General features: G+C 51.3%; 1 protein-coding gene across 2 annotated transcripts; it reads left to right on the top strand.

Moving 5' to 3' along the window:
• The first annotated feature begins 8,772 nt into the window (after nt 1-8,772).
• LOC141726586 (uncharacterized) lies at nt 8,773-12,218 on the top strand. 2 transcript variants are annotated; one of them, XM_074531540.1, is made up of 6 exons: nt 8,773-9,081; nt 10,661-10,846; nt 10,975-11,130; nt 11,290-11,391; nt 11,613-11,685; nt 11,855-12,218. In XM_074531540.1, exons 1-6 carry the CDS (start codon nt 8,788-8,790, stop codon nt 11,992-11,994), a joined length of 951 nt encoding a protein of 316 aa, XP_074387641.1. In that variant the 5' UTR covers nt 8,773-8,787; the 3' UTR covers nt 11,995-12,218. The 2 variants fall into 2 exon arrangements, with proteins under 2 accessions (XP_074387641.1, XP_074387642.1); XM_074531541.1 differs by lacking the exon at nt 10,661-10,846.
• The last annotated feature ends 232 nt before the right edge of the window (nt 12,219-12,450 follow it).

Raw genomic sequence — 12,450 nt, 5'->3', positions numbered from 1 at the left:
CTGCTATTGCAAATTTTCACCACCACAGAGCAGATGCCAGGGGATGTTGAAACTGGGAGATTCTGGGGAGCGTGCCGGGAAGAACACGGCCTTCCCTGCCATCCCCACAGGTGCCAGTCACTCTGTCCTTCCCACGCCCTCATGGCCAGGGCCTGTGTACCCAGCGTGACCTGGCCTTTGCTCGGTGCGCAGGTTTGCAGTGCAGACCATGAAGGCTCTCCCACCTGGGCTTTGACAAGAAGCTGGTGGCTCTGGAGAACAAGCGGGTCTGGGAGAAGCTGCTCTGTGCTGACACCTAGCACTATGCAGCGGGTCTGCTGGCCAGGTGAGATCCCCTACTCCCCGCTGCCACCGTCAGCATTTGTGCCCCCTGCCCAGAGTGCCCAACACAGTCCCTGGGGCTGTAAGCGAGAGGGCCTTGTCAGCGAGGGAGGGCCGAGCAGACTGGAAAAGGCTGAGAGAGGAGGATGCCCAGCAGCAGCTGCCTCCCAAGGGCCCCATGTCCCCTTGCAGAGTGCTGGGGAAAGATCAGACCTCTGTGAGACCACGCCTGGGAGAGGTCTGCCCGCTCGGCTCAGGGCCTTGGTGCCTTTTTCCCCTGCCAGGGAGATGCGCCGTGGCTTGAGCCCGTTGTGTCCCCACATGGCCTCACACCTGCTCAGCCTGCTCATCGGGAAGCAGCCCTGCTGGGATCTGCCTGCCCTGGCGTTCTTTGTGGAGGTGAGCCTGATGGCCAGCGCTGCCTGGCTGAGCTGCCTCCCAGCTCTCAGGCCTCTCGTAGCTGCAGCCGCCTGGGAGGCTGCCCGCACCCACTGCTGCTGCTTTGGCCCAGCCCTGTGAGGCTCCGGGCTCCTGCCGGCCTGCTCCACCGTCACTGCCCTGTGCCTTTCAGCTCCTGGAGTGTCTGGACCTGAGCAAACATGGTCCCAGTGCCCTGCTGGTGGTATCCAGGCACCTGCTGGGCCTGTGCAGGGACAGGCTGCACCTGGTGCTCAGAGGCCTTGTGATGCTCAGCAAGGAGCCCTCGCTGGTGAGAAGGGGGCAGTGGCTGAAGCCACGCTGGCAGTGTGGGGCTGGGCAACGCAGACCTCTGGGCTTGGCTGGCCTTTGGCAGCAGAGGCAGCTGCTCCCAACTCTCCTGCCTCCTGCTTCAACTGCCACAGTGGCCCAACAGCTGTTGGTGCTGCGGCCATTCACGGCTTCACAGCACAGCCTGGTCTTGCACGCAGACCGGAGGAATATGTTGCCTCTATCCACACCTAGTGGAGCAGCTGGCTGATCCAGATGCAGAGGTGGTCTGGATGAGCCTCTGTGTGCTCACACATACGCTCCAGGACAAAGACTTCCTGCTACCTGTCCTGATCTTGGCTGTTTATGATCGCCTAGAAAGGCTCGGGATAGCCTTGGGGGCAGCCCACGCTCCAAAGGACAAAAGGAGTCTTCAGGTTCTATTGGTCTTCAGTTTTTATTAATTTTTTATCTACAATATCTTCTCTCAGCCCGACAGAGTTCCGCACAGCACGTCAGCCATGGGCCCACTGAGTGCCCTCGGGGCAGTCAGTTGTCTTTATACCCAAAACTACGTATAAGATATTTACCTTTTCCCCCCAATACCTTTCACCCTTATTGACAAGTGCACTTTTAGTAAGAACCAATCTCAAAGTGCCACTACCACCATAGAAGATGGAAGACAAGAAGAAGAAGAAGAAGGACAGGACACGCCCCAATTCCTCCATCTTGTCTCCCTAACACCCCCCTCTACCAAAATTCTAAACCCTGTGTTTCACACCATAACTAATCAATCTCTTCACCACTTATCCCCTGTGATTCTCCCATCCTCATACAGGTGATGTTTCCTGTGCTGGGTCAAAGTCCAACCACCAGACACTTCTGGCCATGTTCCAGGACCTCCGAGCCCCCCAACGGTTGTCTCAGTGTCTCTGTGCTGAGATCCCACATCTCCCCCTTCTGTTTGCACTAAAAACACCTCTTTTGCCACCTGACTCATGACACGGTTTAGACATGCAAAGATGCACGAGATAACAAGTATGAGGACTAAGAGAATTATTAAAACATAGAATGCTATCTTTAAAATTCCTCTCCATATGGGAGAGATGTCAAAAAATTTTACCAGATCATCGATCCATGATCCTGTGATCTCGCCAAGTTTATTTATGCTGTCCTTTATATTCTGAATACTTTCATGAATTGATCTTGAATGGTCTGAGAGATTCATGCAGCACATCCCTTCAAATTCTTCACACCCATGTCCACGAGCGAGCAATAGGTAATCGATGGCTGCTCGATTTTGAAGAGTCGCCTGTCGTACACCACTGACATCTTTTAACATGTCACTCAATGCGACAGACACAGACTGAGCATGTTTGCTCAACCAACAACGCATGCGGTCGAGTTGAGTCAAGGCCACCCCCGATGCTGTTTGAGGTGAGAAAATTGCTGTAGCAACTCTCGCTGCCTTGTTCCAAGTAAATACTTCGTCATTGCAATTTGCCGCATAATGTTGTATTGATCTTTTTTCTTTGCGCTTCTTCTCTCTCAGTGATTTCAAATCTGGCGACAACATTGAAATTTCCCCAATGCTGCATGGACCTCCCGTGGCATTAGCAGGAATGCCATGCCAAATTCTGTCCCCGCAAATTAAAAACAAACCCCGTGGCAATTGCACTGGGATGTGGATCGATCCTCTGGCAGTTTTCTCTGTGTATTTGCACCATGCTGATGCATTTTTATAGAATTCATGATTTGGAGTCAAATCAATAGTTTTTGCCTTTGTGACATTTGGAGTTTCGAACTGCGTACAGAGTTCCATTGTCATGGACCCAATCTCCAATTCCTGGGATTCTGTAGAAGCCACAGGAAGTAGATGTGCCCAAGCATACCCCTCTTTCACAGGATCTTTAATGACCTGTGAGATGTTAACTGCGGAGTGCCTTGGAATTGGCCACTCGTCCACTGGCAATCCAACCATGCATGCTGAAAATGGTCTCCCTGGCCCTGAGTGTGTCAGACAAATACTATCCAAATTCGCTGCTTGAGCTAAAGCCTCCCATACATTTTGTTTTGGTTGATTAATAGGTAAATTTGCCCTATTGCTTATTGCAATGAATGAAAAAATTATGCACATAAGCATCATGAAACTCCTGACTTCACTTTTGTGCAAAACCATTGTTATGTTTTCCATTCAAGACCCCAAAGGGAAAACCCCCAAAGTCTTTAGTCCCTTTTATTTCTCTTCCGAGTCGTCCTTTGCAGTCTGAGTCCCGACTTCTGTCTGAGTATTCGTCTCCCTGTTTCTCGGATCAGCGTTCTCCTGTTCTCGCGTTCGGAATGGCTTTATGTGTTGCGCTGACACCCACTTCAGACCTCGATCTGTGGAGACACAAGCGAAACCCTTGCCCCAAGTGATTAGTTTAAAACGACCCTCTCTTTGTCCTTTCTCTGGGTTTCTGATCAAAACTAAAGGATTTTCCCTTAGCTTTGCCTGTGTGCTGTTTAAAAAATGTCTCACGATTGGTGGATTAGGTTCTGAGGATGAACTGTTTAGGAAATTGAACACATACAGCTCTTTATTTAATTTCATGTTAGGTGTTGCCTCTGGCTCACTCCTTCTTTGTCTGCCCAGAAGGGATTTCAGGGTGTGATGTGTTCTTTCAATGATGGCCTGACCTGTGGGCGAATGTGGAATACCAAACGTATGTTTGACACCCCATCTTCTCAGGAATCTGTCAAGCACCCTGCCTGTATATGTTGGACCATTGTCTGTTTTTATCTCCTGAGGCACACCTAGTGATGCGAATGCTTGCAGAAAATGTCGACAAGCATGGTCCGCTGTTTCCCCTGCATGTGCTGAGGCAAAGACTGCACCTGAGAATGTATCTACTGAAACATGAACATTTTTGAGCCTCCCAAAGGATGGATACTTCGTGACATCAGCTTGCCACAATTGAAGACTTTGCAGTCCCCGCGGATTGACTGCTCCTGTAGAAGAAGGTGGCTGCACAAGCTGACAGTCTGGACAAGCACTAATGATCTCCCTCGCCTGACTCTTTGTGAGACGAAAGGATTCCATCAGCGCCTGTGCATTCTGATGAAAGAACGCGTGACTCAATCTTGCCTGCTCAAAAATGTCTGGCAGTGTTTGCGAAATGGTCATTGTCAACCTGTCTGCCCGAGCATTCCCTTCCACTTAAAACCCTGGAAATGTGTGCACTCTAATGTGCGTGATAAAATATTCTCTTTCCCTGCTCTCTAGCAACGTTTTCAAGCTCACCAAATATGAGTATAAAACCTCATTACTGACTTCTTTCAAGAGCGAACCTTCCAGTCGTTTGACCATACCTGCAACATATGCGGAATCTGTGACCAGATTGAGAGGTTGTTCAAACAACTGAAACACTCGGACAACGGCTGCCAACTCCACAATTTGTGGAGAGCCCTGAACCATCTTCACATCTGATTCCCAATCCCCTGTTGTTGAGTTCCTCCACGTGATCACCGACTTGTGTGTCTTCCCTGAGCCATCAGTGAACACTATGATCCCGTCCAAAGGTTCTTCACTTATTCTTGGTTTCACTCTGTAACATATTTGTGATTGCAGTATTCTATGCTGTGGAAAATGGATTGTGCAAGTTCCTGGAAAAGCTAACAAGGCGATTAACAACTCTTTCGATTGTTGCATCGCCCAATCGAAATAATCTTTCTTCAGAGGTAATCTGATGACTGAGAATTCCCATCCTGCCATTGTCAGCAACCTCATTCTCGCCTTTATGATGATTTGTGCTGCCATCTCTAAATCTGTGAGAATTGTCTTTGAAGGCCTGTACGGTAGAAAAACCCACTCTATGATTATTAGAGTGTCTTTTTGTGATTCATCCCATTGGAAGATCAAACCATGGAACTGTGTTTTCTTCCCCAGCACTGCCAACTGAAAAGGCAACGTTGGAACAAATCAATGTGCCTGCCTTTTCTGTATCACATCTGTGACTTTCTCCAACTCTTTCTTCGCTTCTTGCGTGAGTGTCCTGGGAGATCGAATGTCTGTGTCTGCTCTCAAAAGATTGAGCAACGCTGGAATGTCCCTGTTTGTGATTCCCAAAACCGGCCTCATCCAGTTGATCTCTCCCAATAGCTGTTGTAAATCATGCAAATTGCTGATCTCGGTGCTGACCTCCATTTTCTGAGGTTTTATTGTTTTCTCTGAAATCTTCCACCCTAGATATTTCCAAGGCGCAACCTCTTGAATCTTTGAAATGCTGATTTCCAGACCTGCCCTTTGCACTTCTGCGATCACACAGTCACGAGCTTCTTGCAGCTCCTGTTGTGTTGATGCTGCAATGAGCAAATCATCCATGTAATGAATGATCTTCACCTTCGGAAACTTCTTCCATGCTGGTGCCAAAGCTCGTGCCACGTACCATTGACAGATCGTTGGAGAATTCTTGAGTCCTTTAAGAAGGACCACCCAATGGTACCGCTGCAGAGATGTTTCCTTGTTGATACTAGGAACTGAAAAGGCAAATCTCGGAGCATCATCTGGATGGAGCGGAACACGGAAGAAACAATCCTTGAGGTCAATGACCACAAGCGGCCAATCTCTGGGAATCATCGAGACAGATGGAAGTCCCAGCTGAAGTGGTCTCATGTCTTCCATGACTTCATTGATCCTCCTGAGATCATGTAACAGCCTCCATGTGCCTGATAGCTTTGTCTTGATGATAAACACTGGAGAGTTCCAAGGACTGTCTATTAGCTTGATGTGTCCCTTCTGCAATTGTTCTTGGACCAGGTTTTTCAAAGCCCTCAACTTTTTCCGCTCAAAGAGCCACTGATCCACCCAAACTGGATCGTCTGTTTTCCATGTCAACTGCAATGTGGCGAGTGCCGCAGTGATCCCTACTAAAAGTCCACTTCGATCTTCGCGCCCCATTGTACCAAAAGGTCTTGACCCCAGACTGTGATCGGCTTCTGGACGACAAACGATGAATGATCGCCGTCTTGTCTCCTGGTCCTGTGACAACAATGGAATTCTCGCTCTGCAGACACAGAGATGCTCCCCCTATGCCTGAGAGAGAACCCAAGGGCGCGACCAAGCTCCAATTGCATGGCCAAAAGATGTACAATATTACTGTGACATCTGCCCCTGTGTCGAGTATGCCTCTGATTGCTGTCGTCCTGTCTCCACATGTCAATTGGCACGTGAGTGTGGGTCGATCTCGACCTATGTGTTTCACCCATGTTGTATGTACCTCAACATGTTCCTTCATAGGGAACCCTTCTTCGTCGAAGATTGGCACGACTTCCCCAATGGCATGTGGTGGCAAGGCAAAAGCTCTCTCAACTACAGTATTTTCTGGTACAGTCAATGGTGGACGAAGCGCTCTTGCCAGAACTGTCAATTCGGTATTTTTGTCTGTAGAGACAACTCTAGGGTAGACAATGATTCCAAGGATGCTGCATTTGTGTTGTCCAACTATCAAGAAATCTTGTTTTTTTGTGTGAATCTCCGCGGACACCTGTTGGTATCTCTGCATGATTTTCATCTAGAAAGCACACTAGTTTTGAAGCTGCCAATGCACACTCTGCCCCTGCTGGGAGGAGATCTGGGTCACTGTGGAATCGACTGAGGGTTTTGCTGAGGGCGTCTGCTTGTCGCTCACTGATGATTGCCCTGTCTGCTCTTGTGTCACTGCCAGTACTTGTGTCTGAGCACGCTGGCGATTTACGGCCGCGCTCCTTTTCCCGTTTCTCAGATGCAGTAACAGATTTCCTTCCACGTCTGCCTGAGAATAACATTCTTTCACAGAGTGCCTTCCTTTTCCACACCGTGCACAAATTGGCCTTTCTGCTTTTTGTGCTGGCACTGGTGTATGTGTTCATGGAAAATTCTTTCTCATGTGTCCAAACTCCCCACATTTGTAACACTGTCCTCCTGGGGGATTGCTCTTCTTCTGCATTGTTGCAAGAACTTTGTTGGTGTTCTCATTCTGTTGGTGAAGTATTTATTCTAGCATCTTTTCCAACGCCTTGTCTTCTGATTGCCTCTCTGAGTGTCCCGTTATCTGTTCCTCCCATTCCTCTCTTAATTCGTTCTTCAAAATCGATGCAACATGCTGAGGCGTCCCCACCTTGCTGCATGCCTCCACCATCTCTGCCAAGGATGGCTGTCCTGGCATGGCACTAATGACCCGTTAACAATCCGGTTTGGCATTGCCGAAAGCTAAGCTCTCCAAGAGAGGCCTCTTCGCTTCTTCTATCGTCACCTGTCGATCCACGGCTTGCGTGAGTCGATCGATGAACGACATGAATGGTTCTGCGGGACCTTGCCTGATGCAAGAGAATGGAACATCCGGAGCTCCTGTTGGTGTAATCTGCATGAGTGCCATTCGTGCTGCTTCTTTGATGTCATTTAACACTCTTCATGGAAGCCTCACTGCTTGTTCCCCTGGGTTGTCATCTGGAGGATCCCCTGCCAACTGTGCTTCTGTGAGATTCCCATTTGGCCCACCTTGATATCTATTTTGCAACTCTGAAAGATACTTTCTCCATCTTTTTTCCCAGACGAGACTCTGTGCGTCAGTGAGAATCATTGCCACAATGCTTCGGATATCATATGGCGTAAGGTCATACGTGGTGAATGTCCCTCTTAATAGTTGTTTGGAATGTTGTGAATCCAGTCCAAAAGTTTGAGCCGCCTTCCCTAGGTCTTTGAGAGTTTCGTGACCCATCCTTTCCCATCTTGGATTCTGTCCCTGGGCATCATATGTCACCGGCATTGTCAAATCTCCTGAACCTGGAAATAAATGCTTGTCTTTTGCCAATGCTTTTTTGATGCGCTTCCAATCCATTGTCTCCACCGGCTGTTGAAATTCCTCCTCTGGAGATTCCATTGGAATTTGCAAGAATAATGGAGTTGTAGAGGTCCCTGGTGATTCGTTGTACTTCATTTTTTGCTTTGAGGTTTTCAGCCTCGCTCCTAAATCTAAAAAGGAAACTTGAGGATTCTGTTGATATTTCTTTTTTGCTGTATCAAATGAATGCAAGAAGATTTTTGCTGCTTCTGCTGCTGACAGCATCCATGCTGGGACACCTTCCAATGCTGTGATCTATATGAAGTCTTCTGCTTGTTGCGGTGCTTCATCTGAGCTTTCATGGTCTTTGCAAAATCCCGAAGTTGAAGGATAATCCATTTATTGTGTTATCATTGTCTTCTTAGAAGTACTCTTCTTTTTATATATTGTCGGAAAAAATCGCTGCATTGTTGCAGACTCGCCACGAGATGGCGCTGTGGCTCCACCGAACAGATCCAGCATGTCGTGCACTTCTGTCATTTCCCCACGAGGTGGCACTGTCACCGGGCTCGGCATGAACTCAACTGCCCCCGGTTCAGCCAGCTTCCGTGTTTGCAAACTTGTTTGAGACCAGGGCTGCCTGGCTTTTGATTCAACTGACAATGGAGATAGAATACGTACACGCCTGCCTCGGAGGGAAGAGGCTTGAACTCCAAGGGTTTGGATTGAAGGCACCGGGTCTGGAGAGGGGGAGGAGCCCCAGGATGTGGAACCCTGAGCACAGCCCCTCCTCGCCTGAGACGTCACAGGGGACCAGGCCCGCCTCCGCCCGCGCTCTGCTCTCCGCGCATGCGTGCTTTCGGAGCAGCTCTCCGTCTCTCCCGAGCTGACGTCACTCTCTCCCTCCCGTTCCGCCTCTGAAATCCCCTCCCTTTGGTCTGTCTCTGATTCTCTCTCCTCCTCCTCTGACGCTGTATCCATGCCTCCCACCGGTGCGCACAGCCCGCCCCCCGCCGGCAGCTGGGCCAGCTCCGCGATTCGAGTCGACCTCCATGCCCCTACTTCCAGGTCTGACGTCACAACCGCGCGTCTCCCACGTCTTTCTCTGGCACCCTTTTGGGGCCCCGCAGTCTCCCCTAATTCACTGCCAGTGTCTGATGTTCCCGTGCTGGTTTGGGACTCCCCCCTCAGGGTTTCCGCGAGCCTTGCCCTGCGCGCGTGCCTTCTGCATCATGCCAGCCGGAGCAGCTGCCGTTTCTGGCGTCATTTTCACGTAAGCCACACCAGACCCCGCATCTCTCATTACCTCCTTATCCGCGCCCCCCTCCTGTGCCTGCACCGCCGCCGCCGCGCCCTCGCGCACTGCTGATGCCACTGTCGTGCTGCGGGAAAGTGCCGCCGCCGCCGCACCTGTCGAAAGCGCCTGCCTTACTCCCTTCTCTCTCCCTCTGCCCCCCTTTCCGACCCTGCCGCTTCTGAGTCGGAGCCTGACGTCCCTGTGGTTTCTGGGGTTTTAAGGCATTTTAGGGGTTTCTTTGGTTTCCTAGGTGGTGGGACCTGAGGCAATGACATTATTTCCTGCTCCCCTTCCTAGAGAGCTTTTCCTCCCTGTTTAGCTGGGGCCAGAGCAAATTTCTGTTTAGAACTTTGCTCTCTTCCCCCCGCTCCTGAGGGGGCCACAACATTCTGTTGCATATCCAGCCATTTTGACCGCGCAGAAATGCCTTCTAACATAATTCTTGCTGGAAACAGCAATTTCAAAGCTGTCTCATCCTTTTTTGTGGCAAGGACAGAGAGATGCCTATTAATTTCTTGCCAAAATCCTACTTCAAACAACAGACACGTTCCTGAAAATAGGTAATTAAGCCTGACCCACAACAGGAGCTCTTTCAGCTCTTTCTTTCAGATCCCGACTGTATATGTCTGTGCTATGCCTTGTAAGGCTGATAACATTCCCAGCTGTTCCTGGGACAGTGTGCTGCCCATGTTCTTAATTTTTTTGACCTTCTTACCGAATGTCTGTCGTCAGAGCAGTCCGAGGGCTCCTGATCTCTGTCCAGCAGATCACAGAAGAGTGGTCCCAGAGGCGCCTTTCTGGTTCCGATGCGGACTGTTCTGCTACGAATTTTCTTCGGAAGAAGCTGAGAGATGTAATTCTCAGTGACTGCTGTCTTTTTCACACTCTCTTGGCCGTTTTTGTTTTTTTTTTTCTTCTGGCTTGTCTCCCCAGGAGTTATCAGCGTTCTCCTGGGACTTCGTCCAAACCCAGAGCTGTTCCTGTCGGCTCTTCAGTCTCGGCTCTTCAGGGCTGATATCCTGTTTCCCTTTGGTGGGAGTAGCCTACCCAGCGGATGCCAGTTGTCCCAATCTTGGCTGTTTTTGATGGCCTAGAAAGGCTCGGGACAGCCTTGGGGGCAGCCCGCACTCCAAAGGACAAAAGGAGTCTTCAGATTTTTTTGGTCTTCAGTGTTTATTAATTTTGTATCTACAATATCTTCTCTCGGCCCGACAGAGGTCCACACAGCACATCAGCCATGAGCACATTGCATGCCCTCGGGGCAGTCAGTTGTCTTTATACCCAAAACTACGTATAAGATATTTACATTTTCCCCCCAATACCTTTCACCCTTATTGACAAGTGCACTTTTAGTAAGAACCAATCTCAAAGTGCCACTACCACCATAGAAGATGGAAGACAAGAAGAAGAAGAAGAAGGACAGGACACGCCCCAATTCCTCCATCTTGTCTCCCTAACCACCCCCCTGTACCGAAATTCTAAACCCTGTGTTTCACACCATAACTAATCAATCTCTTCACCACTTGTCCCCTGTGATTCTCCCATCCTCATACAGGTGATGTTTCCTGTGCTGGGTCAAAGTCCAACCACCAGACACTTCTGGCCATGTTCCAGGACCTCTGAGCCCCCCAATGGTTGTCTCGGTGTCTCTGCATATCACGACTGCTGTGCTGAGATCCCACAACTACCCAGCGTCACCGCCCTGAAGCTGGCTGAGTCCCTCCTGCCACACTTTGAGAACATAAGGCTCTGTGCCCCCAGCCAACGGCACTGGATGCTACCTGGAAACTTTGTGCTCTGTGCAGTTCTGGGCCTTTGCCTCAATGGGCCTGGAGTAGTTGGTGCTGAGGTCTTTTCCTTTCCTTCCAGGACAACAGCCACGTGCAGCTGCTCTCCATTCAGCTCTTTTGCAAGGTGATGGAGCTGGTAGTGGAAGAGGGGGAAGAGCTTCTCATGACATTCGTGAACCAGAGCCTGCTCCCTCTATTCTTGCGCTGGCATGATAAGAACCTGCACGTGGCCAAGGTGAGGTTTTGTGTGACGGTGCCGCATCCCTGGCAGGGGGCTTGGCCGCCTCCTGCCCTGGCACCTGGCAGGCCCCAGCCTCCCCATGGCCGTGGCACAACGACACAGGTCCTGTGCCCTGGGCTCTGGTGCCAGCTGCAGCTCTCTGCTGCTCTTCAGGCCTCTTTCCTAGCCCTGCTTTGTGCGGCACGCTTCCTGAGGAGGAGGGACCTTGAGGAGCTGCTGATGAAGGCGCGCCGCATTAAGTTTGCTGAGAGCCTGGTAAGGACAGCCCGGGAGCTCAAGCCCTGCCCCCAGTGCTCGGTGGAGGGGGCCAGCAGCTGTGGCCCTGCCCAGCACCGCAGCAGGGCCCGCCAGCCTGCGCCCACCCTGCTGCTCCCTGCCCTGGGCCGTGCGGGCCGGCTCAGCCGGTGCTGGGGGAGGGAGAGCCCGGCCGAGGGGCTGAGCCTGTGCCGAGCATTCCCTGCTGGCGCTCCCCACAGCTGCTGCAGGACGAGAGCCGAGCAGCCAAGAGCCCACAGAGGACCCTGCGAGAGGCAGCCCTCAGGTTCATGGGTGAGCCAGCAGCCCCGCGCCCCTCCCTGCCCCCGGCCCAGCTGCTGCCCGGCTACAGTGAGAGCCGCGCCCGGGCCGCTGCAGCTGGCTGGGATGGCCCTGGCAGGAGGCTTTCCTTGGATTTCCTCAATCTGGCCTCTGACCTTGGCTCTGTTCCTCTCTCTTCCAGCTCTTCAAACCCTGAAGGAAGATGAGAGTCCATCGTGCCTGAGCAAACTGCTTCAGCTGATCTTTGAAGGAAGATCTGCAGGACTTTGTCTGATGGATCAGATGTACCGGCGTCCATCAGCGATTTCAAGTGCCCATTGAAGATGGGAGCACCTGCAGAACAGGATGGACCAGCTGCAGCTCCAGGCACAGCTCTGGCTGCTCAGAGCTGAGCCTGTGGGAAGCTCCAGCAGCTCCTGCCATCTCTCTCCCTGTTGGCAGCCCCCTCCCTGCAGCCCTCAGGCCCTGCCCATCCCCTTTTCTGCCTCCCAGCTCACCCCTTACCTTTGCTTTCCCTTAATGAACAGTTTGGGTTTTTCACTTGACCCGTGTCTCCGTGGAGCTGGAGCGACGCAAATCCTGAGCCTGGGGACACGCAGGGCCCTGCTGCCCTCCTGCCTGCTCTGTTCTGGGCACGGGCAGAGAGGAACAAGGGCAGTCAGGCTGCAAAGGTGCCTGTCCCGCTGCTCCACCTGCACAGCACCGTGCAGTTAAAGGGCGTGCTGAACACGCTGAAGGGGACAAGGACCCTGGGTTTTAGAAGAGCCAGCTTGAAAA

Source organism: Zonotrichia albicollis, chromosome 36 (genome assembly GCF_047830755.1).
Source record: "Zonotrichia albicollis isolate bZonAlb1 chromosome 36, bZonAlb1.hap1, whole genome shotgun sequence".
NCBI classification, from domain to species: Eukaryota; Metazoa; Chordata; class Aves; order Passeriformes; family Passerellidae; genus Zonotrichia; species Zonotrichia albicollis.
The sequence above is the reverse complement of the archived record's forward strand: the minus strand, read 5'-3'. Positions and strand labels throughout refer to the sequence as shown.